The sequence below is a fragment of the Natator depressus genome, chromosome 7 (assembly GCF_965152275.1).
Source record: "Natator depressus isolate rNatDep1 chromosome 7, rNatDep2.hap1, whole genome shotgun sequence".
Classification (NCBI taxonomy): domain Eukaryota; kingdom Metazoa; phylum Chordata; order Testudines; family Cheloniidae; genus Natator; species Natator depressus.
The window spans coordinates 42,864,612-42,877,016 of record NC_134240.1 but is presented as its reverse complement, the minus strand read 5'-3'; the positions used below and the strand labels follow the sequence as shown (position 1 = coordinate 42,877,016).

The 12,405-nt window shown below is 42.2% G+C and overlaps 1 protein-coding gene across 2 annotated transcripts in view; it reads right to left on the bottom strand.

Annotated features, from left to right (window-relative positions):
- NT5DC2 (5'-nucleotidase domain containing 2) overlaps positions 1-12,405 on the bottom strand; it is a 61,165-nt gene that overhangs the window by 47,447 nt on the left and 1,313 nt on the right. Inside the window, exons 1-2 of one of the 2 annotated variants that reach the window (XM_074958265.1) lie at positions 1,708-1,809; positions 45-229 (exon numbers count right to left, since the gene is read on the bottom strand). In XM_074958265.1, the coding sequence (XP_074814366.1) occupies positions 45-89 (45 nt within the window). In that variant the 5' untranslated portion in view covers positions 90-229; positions 1,708-1,809. Of the gene's footprint in view, positions 1-44; positions 230-1,707; positions 1,810-12,405 lie in introns of those variants that run through there. The other variant, XM_074958264.1, reaches the window with a different exon arrangement.

Below are 12,405 nucleotides of genomic sequence, written 5' to 3'. Positions count from 1 at the left end.
AGTAAGATTAATGAAAGAAACCCATCCTATTATCAGAAGTTTACCTTGTACTGTTCAATCAGTATGTCTCTGGCAGTGTTGAATATCATAGAGTGTAATAAATTAGAGTACTGTGCTAATGTATAATCATAATCAAAGCCATAGATCTCAACATCTCTCAAGCTGATCTCATTATTTGCGTAGATAGCTGCAGGGTTAAGGAGATTGCAGACTCCTGGTGGAAGAAGATCTGGAGGGGGGATTGGGGCAGGGTGGAGAGAAAAGAAACCATACATTAAATTTAAATTTATTTTTAATCTGGAAGCAGTTACTTTGTAAAACAGTGCTATTTTTCCCCTCCAAGGAAAGGGATTTGTAATCCTGCTGTCAAAGTCTAATATTAAAACTACTAAAATATTTCTTCCCACGAAAAGGCATTATAAAGTTTCCAGCCACGCCTAGCGAACATGGCAACTGTTTAAAACAGCAAGATTAACATTTATTTAGTGACAAGATGTAAAACAACGTTACTGATTTTCTGACCTATGTAACGTTAAATAAAACGGATTTGGGGATTTAAACCTGCCAAATTTCTGGATCACAGCAGCTAGCCACCTGTAGCATGCTGTGTGATAGGTAACTGTGGTATGCAGAAAATATATCTTTTTGTTCATATTTTGACATCAAAACAATCTAGACATCAGTTGTAAGAAGTCAGAATTATTAAACCAAAGGTCTAGAAGATACTGTTTGTCATCCACTTGCCGTGGAACTAGAAAGACTTCACAAAAGAAAGTTATTCACATTTCGTCTGGTTGGTTATTTTGTTTTTCTCTACTCTTACTTCACTCTCTGCTCCCCATGTACACTGAGAAAGATAAGCAGTTTAAAAACACACACAGCTCCTAGAAAGTGCAATGCTGATAAAATTTGTTTATCAGAGTGAAGCAGAGAACCTATTGCCAAAACAGATCTCCCAGACCTTACAAATTTTCTGTGACTTTACAGGAAGGTACATTTTAAGTCAATCATGAGTGCAGTGTTTAGCTCAGTTGTATAATGGCACAAAAAAGTTTTTAAACAGCCTGGTCTTTCTGAGCGCTTATGTATCCTCTCCCCCAACTGGCTACCATAAAACCACAATGAAGCAGGGCAGACACCATCTCAAGCTTGCCATTGTACACAAACTTTCGCTACAAGATGACCAACTGCAGTAAGTGCTACTTCCTTACATAAGGTTCCCTAACTTTGCTCACATGGTGGGGTGGGGGGGACACAGAAGGGAAGGGGAATAGAAAGGGGACACAACATAGCACATTACTCACCCCACCCCATAAATAAAATAAAATGTGCTTTCTTCCCTTAGAGATGAGCCTCTGTTATGGGTTCCGTTCCTGAGCACTCCTATCTGCCTCCCATTCAGTTGTACACACAAACCAAAACAGTGTTTGGCTATTCCAAAACCAACTCCGATTCTCAATTTGGAGCAAATCAAACTATTATACATTAGATAGTGGCACTGGCTGGGTTCAATTAAGACTTAATCTGTTACCGTTACAGAAAAGGTGAGGCTCACTGCTGTATTATCCTATGTGAAACCCACAAGTGCATCTATTGCTGACTCAGTAACAGACAAGTGATCACAGTAGCAGAATATTTAGACAAAGTAATACTTGAGCTATTTTGAAGGTAGGAAAGGGAAACCAACATTATGAAAATGTACCTCACCTCTGGTCAGAATCCCCCTCCAAGATTAGTCTGAATTCTTCTATACTGCAAGAACTGCAGCAGAACTGTTATAATGGAAAGCAAACCTCTGAAGCTGAGTGGATGGCTTGGTGACTACACAGCCAACACAAGAGCTCTCTTCCAGCTTTAAAGCGCTCTGACTTGCTGTGCTCAGGGGGGTGATTTTGCACACCCCTGAGCCAGCAAGTTAGAGCACTATAAAATGTAAGTATAGCCAAGCCCTAAGCTGGAGACAGAGTTCCTGGAAGAGGCTGAAGAGTGTGAATGCATTTGTGGACACAGAGTCCTTCAAGATCTTAAAAAACAAAACAAAACAAAAAAACCAACCCCCAACAGCAATGTAAACAATATTTCAGAGGTTTGTTTATGAGGTGATAAATATTTATGTTTAGAGAAAGTCTCAACAGGCCCTTTATTTCTTTCTGACCCTGAAAACAATGCATGAACGTGTGATATGCTGACTTTTTCATGGCTGGAGGGCATACGTTTTTGGAAGGAGAAGGGAAGGGGTGGGGGGAAGCAAGAGGACCCACCCAGCTCACCACAACAGGATCCAAACCAGAGGGGTGAGCACCTTCATCTCCTGTTGAAGTCAGGGTAAAACAAACCACTATGCAAGCTTGCACCACACATCCTGTGACACTTTAGGGTTCAGTGAGAGGTTGGATCACCACCTGCCCTGCAACTTTGGGTGCCTTAAATGATATGCTGCTGTGACTCTCAGCCCAGACACCAGCACAGCCAGCAGACAAGCACACAGGTCATACCCTGATTTCCACCAACCAGGTACTGTTTGTTGAATCACCCCAACACCCTCACAGTCCTGAATTCCCCCAAAACATTCTGCCCTGTGACACTCTGCTGGGTTTCCCAGCAGCGTGAGTTGCTGTGTTACCCATTTCAGCCCCAGCAAGTGAAAGTTTCACTACTGCTAAGCTCTATGACAACTCCTTGAAACACCAGCTTGTCAAACCATCAAACTAGAGTGTGGAAGAGACAGCCTCTTCGCTATAAAGACATGGGGGCTGAATCTCAAAGGATAAGCAACTGAATCAACCAATTGTATACAGTATTACCGTATTATAAAAGTGTATCGAGTAACAGGGTTTTATAAAAGACCTGACACTGTTGATTAATATCATTGTGAAATGTATGCATCAACACAATGAGGAATTATGGATATTCACAAATAAGATTTAAAGTCTGACTAAATACAGGGAGAAACAGGTTCTCTTCCAGACAGAAAGGAAGGTAGCTGTCTATCTGTCTCCAATGTAAATTAAGCATTGCAGAATCAAAACAATCAAGCTCCATTTACATACAAATCAGCAAGGAGATGAGAAGTCAAGATGAAGGGAAGAACAGCAGGAAACCTGCCTGCCTCCTGAAACAAAGTCAATTTGCTTGGTCTGGTCTTACTTTTCAAAGAACATATTTCAAAAGTTACTGAACTATAAAAACCAAAAGGGAGAGAACCCCATAGCTGTCCATCACTTTGGGGGAATCAAGGGGCCAGAGCTCTTGAAATCACAGGCACACTGGATCCTTCGACCAAGTGGGCTGAAGTCTCTGGAAACCGAATATAGGTGAGAAACTTACTCAGGCAAAGATTGCACCTTGCTGAAGTTAAGTTTTAGTCTTAGGCCTGGTCTACACTAGAAAATTAGGTCAGTGAAAAATCCACACCCCTGAGTGGCATTGTTAAGTCGACTAAAGTCCCCATATAGACAGCGCTAGGTTGACGGAAGAGTTCTTCCATCGACCTAGTTACTGCCTGTTGGTAGGTAGATTATGTACTCTAAAGGAGAATGCCTCCCTTCAGCTTAGGTAGCGTCTACACAGAATTGCTACAATGGTGCAGCTGTGACACTAGCATTTTAAGTGCAGACACATCCTCAGAAGCATATTTTTACTGTTAGTTTGTAACCATTTCTCTTTACTCCTTTTACTTGGTATCAGTTAAACCTGACTTTGTTCAATAAACTTGTTTTACTTTCACTAAAAACCAATTCAGTGCTGCGATTGAAACAAGAATGTTTGTCAAACCCCAGTTAAATTGCTGAGCTGCAGTGTACTGTTTCTTTAAAGGAGCAAAACACTTAACTGTCACAGAGTCTGGTGGTAGCAACATTCTCACTTGCTGAGGCCGAGAAGGGTAACACAGTAATTCACAATTGTGGGCAGAGGCAGTACTGGCCCACTGGAGGCCTAAGCAGGAATATTTTTGGGTGTCTCTCCCCCCCCGTTCCCCCACACACACTCTAAAAAAAGAGAATGGAGGGCCCTCCCCTTGAGCTGCTTGGGACCCTAAGCAATTTCTTAGCCTGCTTATGCCTAGCGCCAGCACTGGCTCTGGGAACCTCAGCAGCGTGTTACTGGGCAGATGGTTTTGGGGAAATTTGGGACTGGGTGGGTGTTGGGGCCACTTGGGCAGTAGAAGTCAGGGTGTAACCGGCAGACATGTCTGCTGGCTGTTGGTATCAGAGCAGAATAGCATTTAAGGTACTGCCTGCCTTGCAGCTCTGGGTGACAACCCCTCGCTAGTCTGGTCTGAATCCCAAAGCTCCGCGCACCCCTGCATCCCCTCTCCTGTAACGCCATGCGCAGACTGACTTCTCGCTCTGCAACTGCATAGTGCTTTGCTAATTATATCCAGACCCAGTGTGATGGTTCGGGGAAAATACGTTGTGCTATTGCTTGAGCCATGACTCTCTTGTGGGGGGGTGGAGGAGAACTCCATAGCTATCCATCCCACAACTGTCACCAAGCCAAAAATAAAACCGTGCTGGTCCTTTTTGAGGTTCTTTAGGGGTAGGGAGCAAGTTTTATGTGTGTGTGTATAAGGGGAGTTAGCCAGTTTACCAGGCATCAAGTGTTTCTTTGAAACCAATCAGTTTCAGATGTTTCTCTCCCATCCAGCCTACATTGCCACCTGTCCCCTCTGGTACTCTCCCATCCCTATGCTGGGCCACTAACTTTGTTCCACTCCAACACCTTAGGTGGTCATCCATGCCATTGGCACTCACAGAATACATGTCCACCCACCTTATTTAAAACCTTAAGGGAACCAATGCTGTAACAGAAAAACTTTTCCATTTTCACCTTCTTTGCTACAACCACTTTGTGATCCACACACTCCCTTCTTGGATCTCTCCCCAAAATTAAATCTCAGTGCAATGGTTTTCACCACACAACAGTATTTAACCACTCAAGTACTCATACTATGATTTTTCCCCGTTCCTGAAATACTCCTCTCTTTGTTCAACTCCATCTTTAGGTAGATCAAAGAACAGTTGCAACATCACTTGGCTCTGGATAAAAAGAGCTTTTCCTCTGCAACGTACGTGGCTCTCCCCACGTATTTGACTGCATCTTAAAACAAAAGCTCCAGATGCTAACCTGAGATGCCCATTGAAGGAAGGCTGTGTACTGCACAGACACATTAGGTCAGTGCCAGGCCTGTGATACATATCAGCTTCATTATAAATCATTTTGTCTTTGGCAAGGAATCAGGCTCAGTTTCATGTCATGGCCAGCATAGTTGCCTTGCTCACCAGATGATACCATGATAGCCTATGACGTACCCAGATGGCAAGCTGTTCACTGTTATAATGAACATGGCTCTGATACTCACAAGCACCACACCAAGCCATCTTGGTATAAGCTCTTTTTTTTTTTTAATTAAATTAATTATTATTATTATTCAGAGCAGGATTTCCTGTTTCTTCTAGGAAAATATTAAACCTTTAAAGTTACACTTGAAACAGCACCCCAGGCACTTAACAGGTCATTTTTATCACTACTTGACATACAGCTCACTCTGGTGGACTTTCCATTTAGATGCCATTTGAAAGCTTTTCAAGTCAGGTGAATTCAGCTGAAATTAGGAATTAGTGAACTGTGTTTTGGCAAAATAACCACCAGTCCAAATTCCCACCTTCCTTCTGCTCTTTAAGGTGGAGTCCCAACAGGTCTCCCTAGCAGGCCCCACAGCAAGACATTTCAGGGCTTTTCTGTACCTTGCCTGAAGTGAACCATGCCTCGAATGGGGAGAGGGAAGTACTGAGCTTTTTGAGAGAGTCACCCTTCCTGCATTATATAGATATTTGTTTTATATTCTCCATGTCTCATGTATGACTCTGCTAGATATTATAACAGCTTAAGACACTTAGTGTGTATAGCTGATTGCACATGAGGAACATGGATCTGAATTCTATTAGGAATTACATTTGACCAAATTACAAGCCATGAGGTATGTATTACTCTTTCAAATTCTGCTATGCTCATGGAAGGTGTACATGTATGTCACAGAGCATATCCGACCCACTAGAGCAGAGGTGGCCAAATTACGGCCCGCGGGACCATCCTGCCCAGCCCCTGACTCCCGGCCGGAGCTCACACTTTGATAGGGCAAAGGGAAAGAAAACAAGCTGCAAGTTGCCTGCCGGCACGGGGAGTCCCCACCAAGTTCAAGCTATCCTATACCTGCTCTAGGGCTGGGCAAAAGGCACAGAATCAGGGAGCTATAATTGGCTGGTAGTTCTCAATTTCCACCCTTTCTCCTGGGTTGCCTTGTGTAGGGAGGGGAGTCATCCTTTGCTAGCTGCTCCTCTAGGCCCTGGCAGAGGCAGCTGAGTCCATATCCAGCTCTCCCTGGCAGGGAAGGCAATGGAGCACCCAAAGCTCTCCTGGAACTGCTAAACAGCTGTAACAGTGAAAAGACTCCAAGTCCTAACAGCATCCCCAGTTCATATCAGCTTTGATGGGGGGCAACTGGGGAGGTAGCGTCTGCATCTCCTCCCCAGAGCAATGGGGTTAATTCAAACTCTTCAGTTTAAAAATTGCACAGCCTGGCTCAGGGAACACACTTTCAATTCATGATCAAATACAAATGTTCTTCTTAATACAGTCACTCTTGAACTGTGGCCCTCAAGAGTGACAATTGGCCTCAGGGCCGGAGTTTGAACACCACTGCCCTAGGCGAAAGGCTCATCATACAGTAGGAGAGAGACTAGTCCTACAATATGCACTTCAAATCACTAGGTCAGCACCAGAAAGACTTCATTCCATGGCAGGTCAACATTGTGTTGCTCGGTGCCCAGCAGCTATGGCCAACACATTTAAATAGGTGATTCTTGGAAAACTGGATGAGAGGCTAGAAAAGGAGAAACTCCAGTGGAAAATGGCTCTTGCAAGCCTGCTAAAAACAGGGCTGCTCTTTGTACTGAAATCCTGCAGCATTTTGCAGTTAGCAGCAATATCCTAGTTAGTCACTGTCTAGTCAGCATTTTACCCAGGCAGTAAGTATACGAATTAACAGATGCAGTATCATTGTATGGGCAAAAAGAGCAAACTCTTGCTACAAAAAATAAAAAATTGCATAATTGTAATTTATTACAACTGCCTACTAACTCTGCTGTGGTTAGGGAAGCAGTCACATTGCCATGTTAAAACATGACTGCTCAGGAACTTCTAAATCATCTCATGAATATACTCCCTGTGATGAAACTTGGCATACGTACTTCAGCCAGAAGGCAAGGGTATTGGTTAGATCTTTTTTGCATTTCTGCAACCACTAAAATGCCTGCAACACCCTTCACCCACTAAATATGGCAAGTCATCTGAAATATTGAACAGCTGCTGGTGCTAATTTAAAAACGCCCCCTAGGTTCTAACTTGCATTGCTCTTGCACAGCAATGTTCCACAACTGTTACAGCTCAATAATACCTAACACCTAAAATGAGAGCACAGTTGTTAACAGTTGGGCAATTAAAAAAAAAAAAAAAAAAAAACCTTCAGGATCCCATATGACCTATGTTCACTTGAAAAACGTCCAATCATCATGTATTGTGCATTTTCAGATCCTATTTTTAACCAGCGACAGATAAGAGTACTCAGTAATCCAAAGGAGACTCTCAACACTTCAGTGTCAGAACCAAAAGGTTTTAAAAAGACAGTCCTTATGCCCCCCAAGGAATTTAAAATGCCATACGCATTAGCTTCTAAATCTCATATGTTTAGTACCAAGTAATAAGAAAGACTAGTGATAAGACGCACTATATTTGCCATGATTCTCCTCCATGTCCCACATTAAAAAAGCACTCTGCATGCAAATTACCTTTTTTGCCTGATATTTAATCACCTGCCTCAAATATGGAATTAATAAACCCCAAAAGTGTCTAGTTTCATTACTGGTTCCAAGCACGTCTTTATTATTTTCCAAAGTGGTGTTTTGTAGGATTTTACAGCAGCATCTGAAAAAAAATTTAAAAGTACCAGTAACTCCTGACTTAATGTCGTAGTCATGTTCCTGAAAAATGATACTTTAAGCGAAACAATGTTAAGCGAATCCAATTTCCCCATAACAATGTAAATAGGGGGGTTATGTTCCAGGGAAATTTTATTTAAACAATTTAATACTGTACACAGCAATGATGATTGTGACGCTTGGTTGAGGTGGTGGAGTCAGTCCCAGGGAATGCCTTACTGCTAAATGATGAACTACCACTCAGCTGAGCCCTCAAGGGTTAACACACTCTTGTTAACATAGCCTCACGCTCTACAAGCCAGCACGAATAGAGGGAGGAGACACAGCATGGCAGAGAGAGACAAACTGTGTGTGAGAGTGTGACTGACAGATCCACACACACACCCCGTGTGTGAGAGAGACCCACCCGCATTGCTCCTTTAAGTATGCTGACCCCACTCTAAGTACACTGCCTTTTAAAGTAGATCAGCAAGTTGAGACAGCAGCTGCTGCCAGGAAGCTCCCTCCTTCCTGAGCCCTGTCATGCTCCCCCTCCACTCTGTGGAGGAGCAGCAGGCAGGAGAGGGGGAGGACACCCTGACCTTGGGGCCCCTCTTCCTGCACAGCAAGCAGGAGGCTCCTGGGAGCAGCTCCAAGGCAGAGGGCAGGAGCAGCACATGGCAGTGGGGGAGGGACAGCTGAACTGCCCGGCACTTGATAGTCTGCTGTACGGCTGCTGCACAGGGAATTTAGGGGGACTGCTGGTCCACCCTGGTTCCACCAGCTAGCTCCAACAGGCTGCTCTTTCTGCAAGCAGTGGACAAAGCAGGCAGCTGCCAAACGAGAGGGAGCATTGTGCAATTTTAAATGAGCATGTTCTCTAATTGATCAGCAACATAACAAAATAAAGTTAATTGGGACGATGTTAAGTGAGGAGTTACTGTAGTTAAAAAAAAAGTTGTGACTAAAGCAGCCAGTACAGGGACCTTGTTCTTATGGTAGACATCTTCCAGCACCACAGATGGCTCTGTAGTATCAAGGCAGTAGGCTCCATCTTGGCAAAGACCAACAGGACTTGCGCTCAAAGTGCAGGTCTAACAAAGGGTATTAAATGACAAAAGATGATGCTGAAACAATGCTGAGGATTTGACTTTGCTGTGTTTAAAGTAGCAATTTCATTTTAAAAATACTTTTCAAGCACAGATATCTAGAGCCTTACAAAGAGCTTCAGGTATTAACCTCATTCTACATTTGGGGAAACTGAGGTAGATGGTGACTTGCTTAAGGTGACAGGGGTCAACAACAGAACTGGGAACTGAAACTAGAGATCTCCTGACTCCCAAACCCAAACTTTAAGTAATTCGTATAGCACCTATTGCAGTAGTAATTCTTGGGCCATTTAGCAAGTAGTTTCTGTTGGGCAGAACTGGTAAAGTTGCAACATATTATAAATGTTAGTTTTAAGAGTAGCCTACAACAAGTGATGCTACACTGAGAACCAACAAGACAGAGCCACCTATTTTTTGAGCCTTTGAGTCTGCTTGAGACTTACAACATGTTCAGAATGAAAACATGCTAGATCAAAGAAAGACATCTCTACGATGTACAGGGATCAACATCAAAAAAACCCCACACTTCTCTTCTTATTTTACACAATCTCATTGAGAAAAAAAAAAAAGGGAGATACTGAATGTGTTTTGCAGTATTACTCAAGGCACATCCATTAACCCACACAGTTTACATACTTGAGTTTCTTACACAAAGGTCAAACACATGCAGCAACAACTTTACAGCTACCATCTCCAATCCTCTCTGCAACCCCTTTTCCAACTTCACTTAAATTTCCCAATATCATGTTTTCCCATCTCTTAACTGCTATGACCTTTTTCTTGCTTTGGGCCTAATCTTTCAAGGGGCCGAGCACCTCTCTCAGTTTGGAACTGTGAGCAACAACAGGAGTCCAGGAGGACGTTTCCAGATCAGGCCTTTTTGTATGCCCCAAACTCATCAGCTCTCGGCTCAGCCATAGCCGAGAGCATAACATATTTAAACCACATAACATATTCAAAACTACCAAACCGCTCCCAAAAATATCACCATTTCCCCTGCAACCTCACCTCAGGAACTCTGGTATCTGATGTCACCTTAATTTATTTTACAAATTTGGGAGGCAAGTTCGCAAGTGATCTCCAAAATATTGCTAAATTCAAAACAATTCTCCACTGAAATTCACATGCATGCCTTCATTCCTTAAATCCATGCTTTAGTAAGTGCTTAATTTGTGCCTCTGGGCTTGGCAGTTCATAGCCCAGGCACCTCTGGGCTTTCTGCATCAGTTATGAAAGTAACAAACTTGCTTGAGCCCTGGCACCTCTTGCATTACAAATTAAGCACTGGCTTTAGTCTCTCCCAAAATCCAAGTTAAAGCTTCAATTTACCATAGTCTCTCTTCAGCAGTACCTAGAAATGGACACGTCTAAGTCTCCATAGCCAAATCGTCACTTGTTTTCCACTTTTGTCAGAATTCAGTACCATAATCTCAGTATCACTAACAAAACAATCAGATCTTACTCCCTTGGACTCTTAGTGGTCATAATACGAAGGAACTGACATATTAGTTCAGATTAATTCATCCACCAAGCCTGATGTTCTGCCTCCAGCAGCAAATAACTGATTTTTTTTGGTTTGCTTTATCTGAAAAAACTCCTAGAACATACATGGGCACTATGCAGTATTGTTAGCGGTTGGTCCTGGATAGGGTTGAGGAAAGAGAAGAGGGTGACTTCTCACTCCAGCTGTAATAAGATTATCCCCAGAAGCATGTGATTTTTGTTACCGCCTTGTTCCTATATGGCTCATTCTTCCCAGAGCATGCCTCTGCCATATCACATTTATTAAAATATGGAGACCACAGTACAGTATATAAATAAATGCATAAGCTAGACGAGCGGTTAATATATAAAATGTTTTTGAATGGTGAGGTACCATACATAAAGAGAGCTGTACTGAAAAAAAAGTACACAATAAGTAAAAGTGCATAATTCTAATCACATCAGCTTTTGCATAGCTATTAACTTTACTGCCATGTTCAAGCACACCATGGTATAATGCATGTCCAGTACTCCATGAAATGGTTGTGAACTTCTGATGCATGGTGCTTTCCCGCACCAAACCCATATCATTGCTGTTTAGTGTGTGTAAACAGAAGCTTCCCTATATATTATTCTGTTCCAACTCTGAACCAAGCAGCCACCAAAAGCTAATTACAAAAGGCAGAGTTTCTATTTACATCTTGATAAGCATTGATAATGGGGAAAAATGCAGAAAGACATGTTTTATTGGTGAAGAAGAGTGTTCGTAACATACAGAATTTGTAAGATTTACCCAAACATGACATTGATTCATCAAAGATCTGACAACATTTTCCATTGTAGTCAGTCTCTCAAACATTTGCAATTCAGCCACAGAGGCTCATTTGACACGGAAACTTGAAATAACCGTCAGTCAAGGAGCAAATCTTTGACACCAGACTTGGCGTAAGTCAGTTTTAAATCATAAACAAGTTATGGGACACAAAGAATTCAGGATTTACACTTTTTCCTGCCAGGACTCAACAACCGGTTGTGTGTGTGTGTTTTCACCTGTGCAGGTTATTAATCACAGACCTTTTTATACAGTGTATGGAAAATACCTTACTGAAGGTTTGAGAAAAGCACATTAGTTACTTCACATATTGTGCACTCTGCATTTGGTACTGCTAATCATATCGCACAGATTGACATCACAGATATATCACACACAAATGCAGACTGTTGTAATAATGGAAACAGAAGAAGCCATAGTCAGTCATGTCTAGAAGTCTGCAAGTGAAGTTGCTAAATAAACATTTATCAAGAGATTGTACTAGCTTCTATCACTACATGCATTCAAGATTCAAAATTTTAAATAGAGAGGTTCTCGCTCCTCTTTTAATACTAGCATAAAACAAAAGGAAAAATGAGCTCCAAGATACTGCTAGAGCAACGTTAGGACTCTGACAAGTTGGAACTTCTTTGCAGTTTGGGGCTTAAAATGAACATACCAATTCTGACAGCATGTACTTAACACATCCTATTGTCTCTTGTGGAAACACAGTACTTACCTTTGCACATCCCACTAAGGAACATACAGAACCTTACATTTTATAATCTCATTTTTCTTTTGTTTGAAAAACACTCATGACAAAACAAGCAAATATAAACAGAAGCAGCACTGTCTTCATAGATGAATATAACTATACAACAGGAGCACTACCTTCCTCTTCCTAACAATAACAGCCTTACAAACAGCTATTTCACAGTAGAAAAAGTCAGACTGTACCTAGCCTTGCAAGGGTGCTTACTCAGGGCATTCCAGGGATTAATAAACCTACAGGAGAATATCCTCCTTT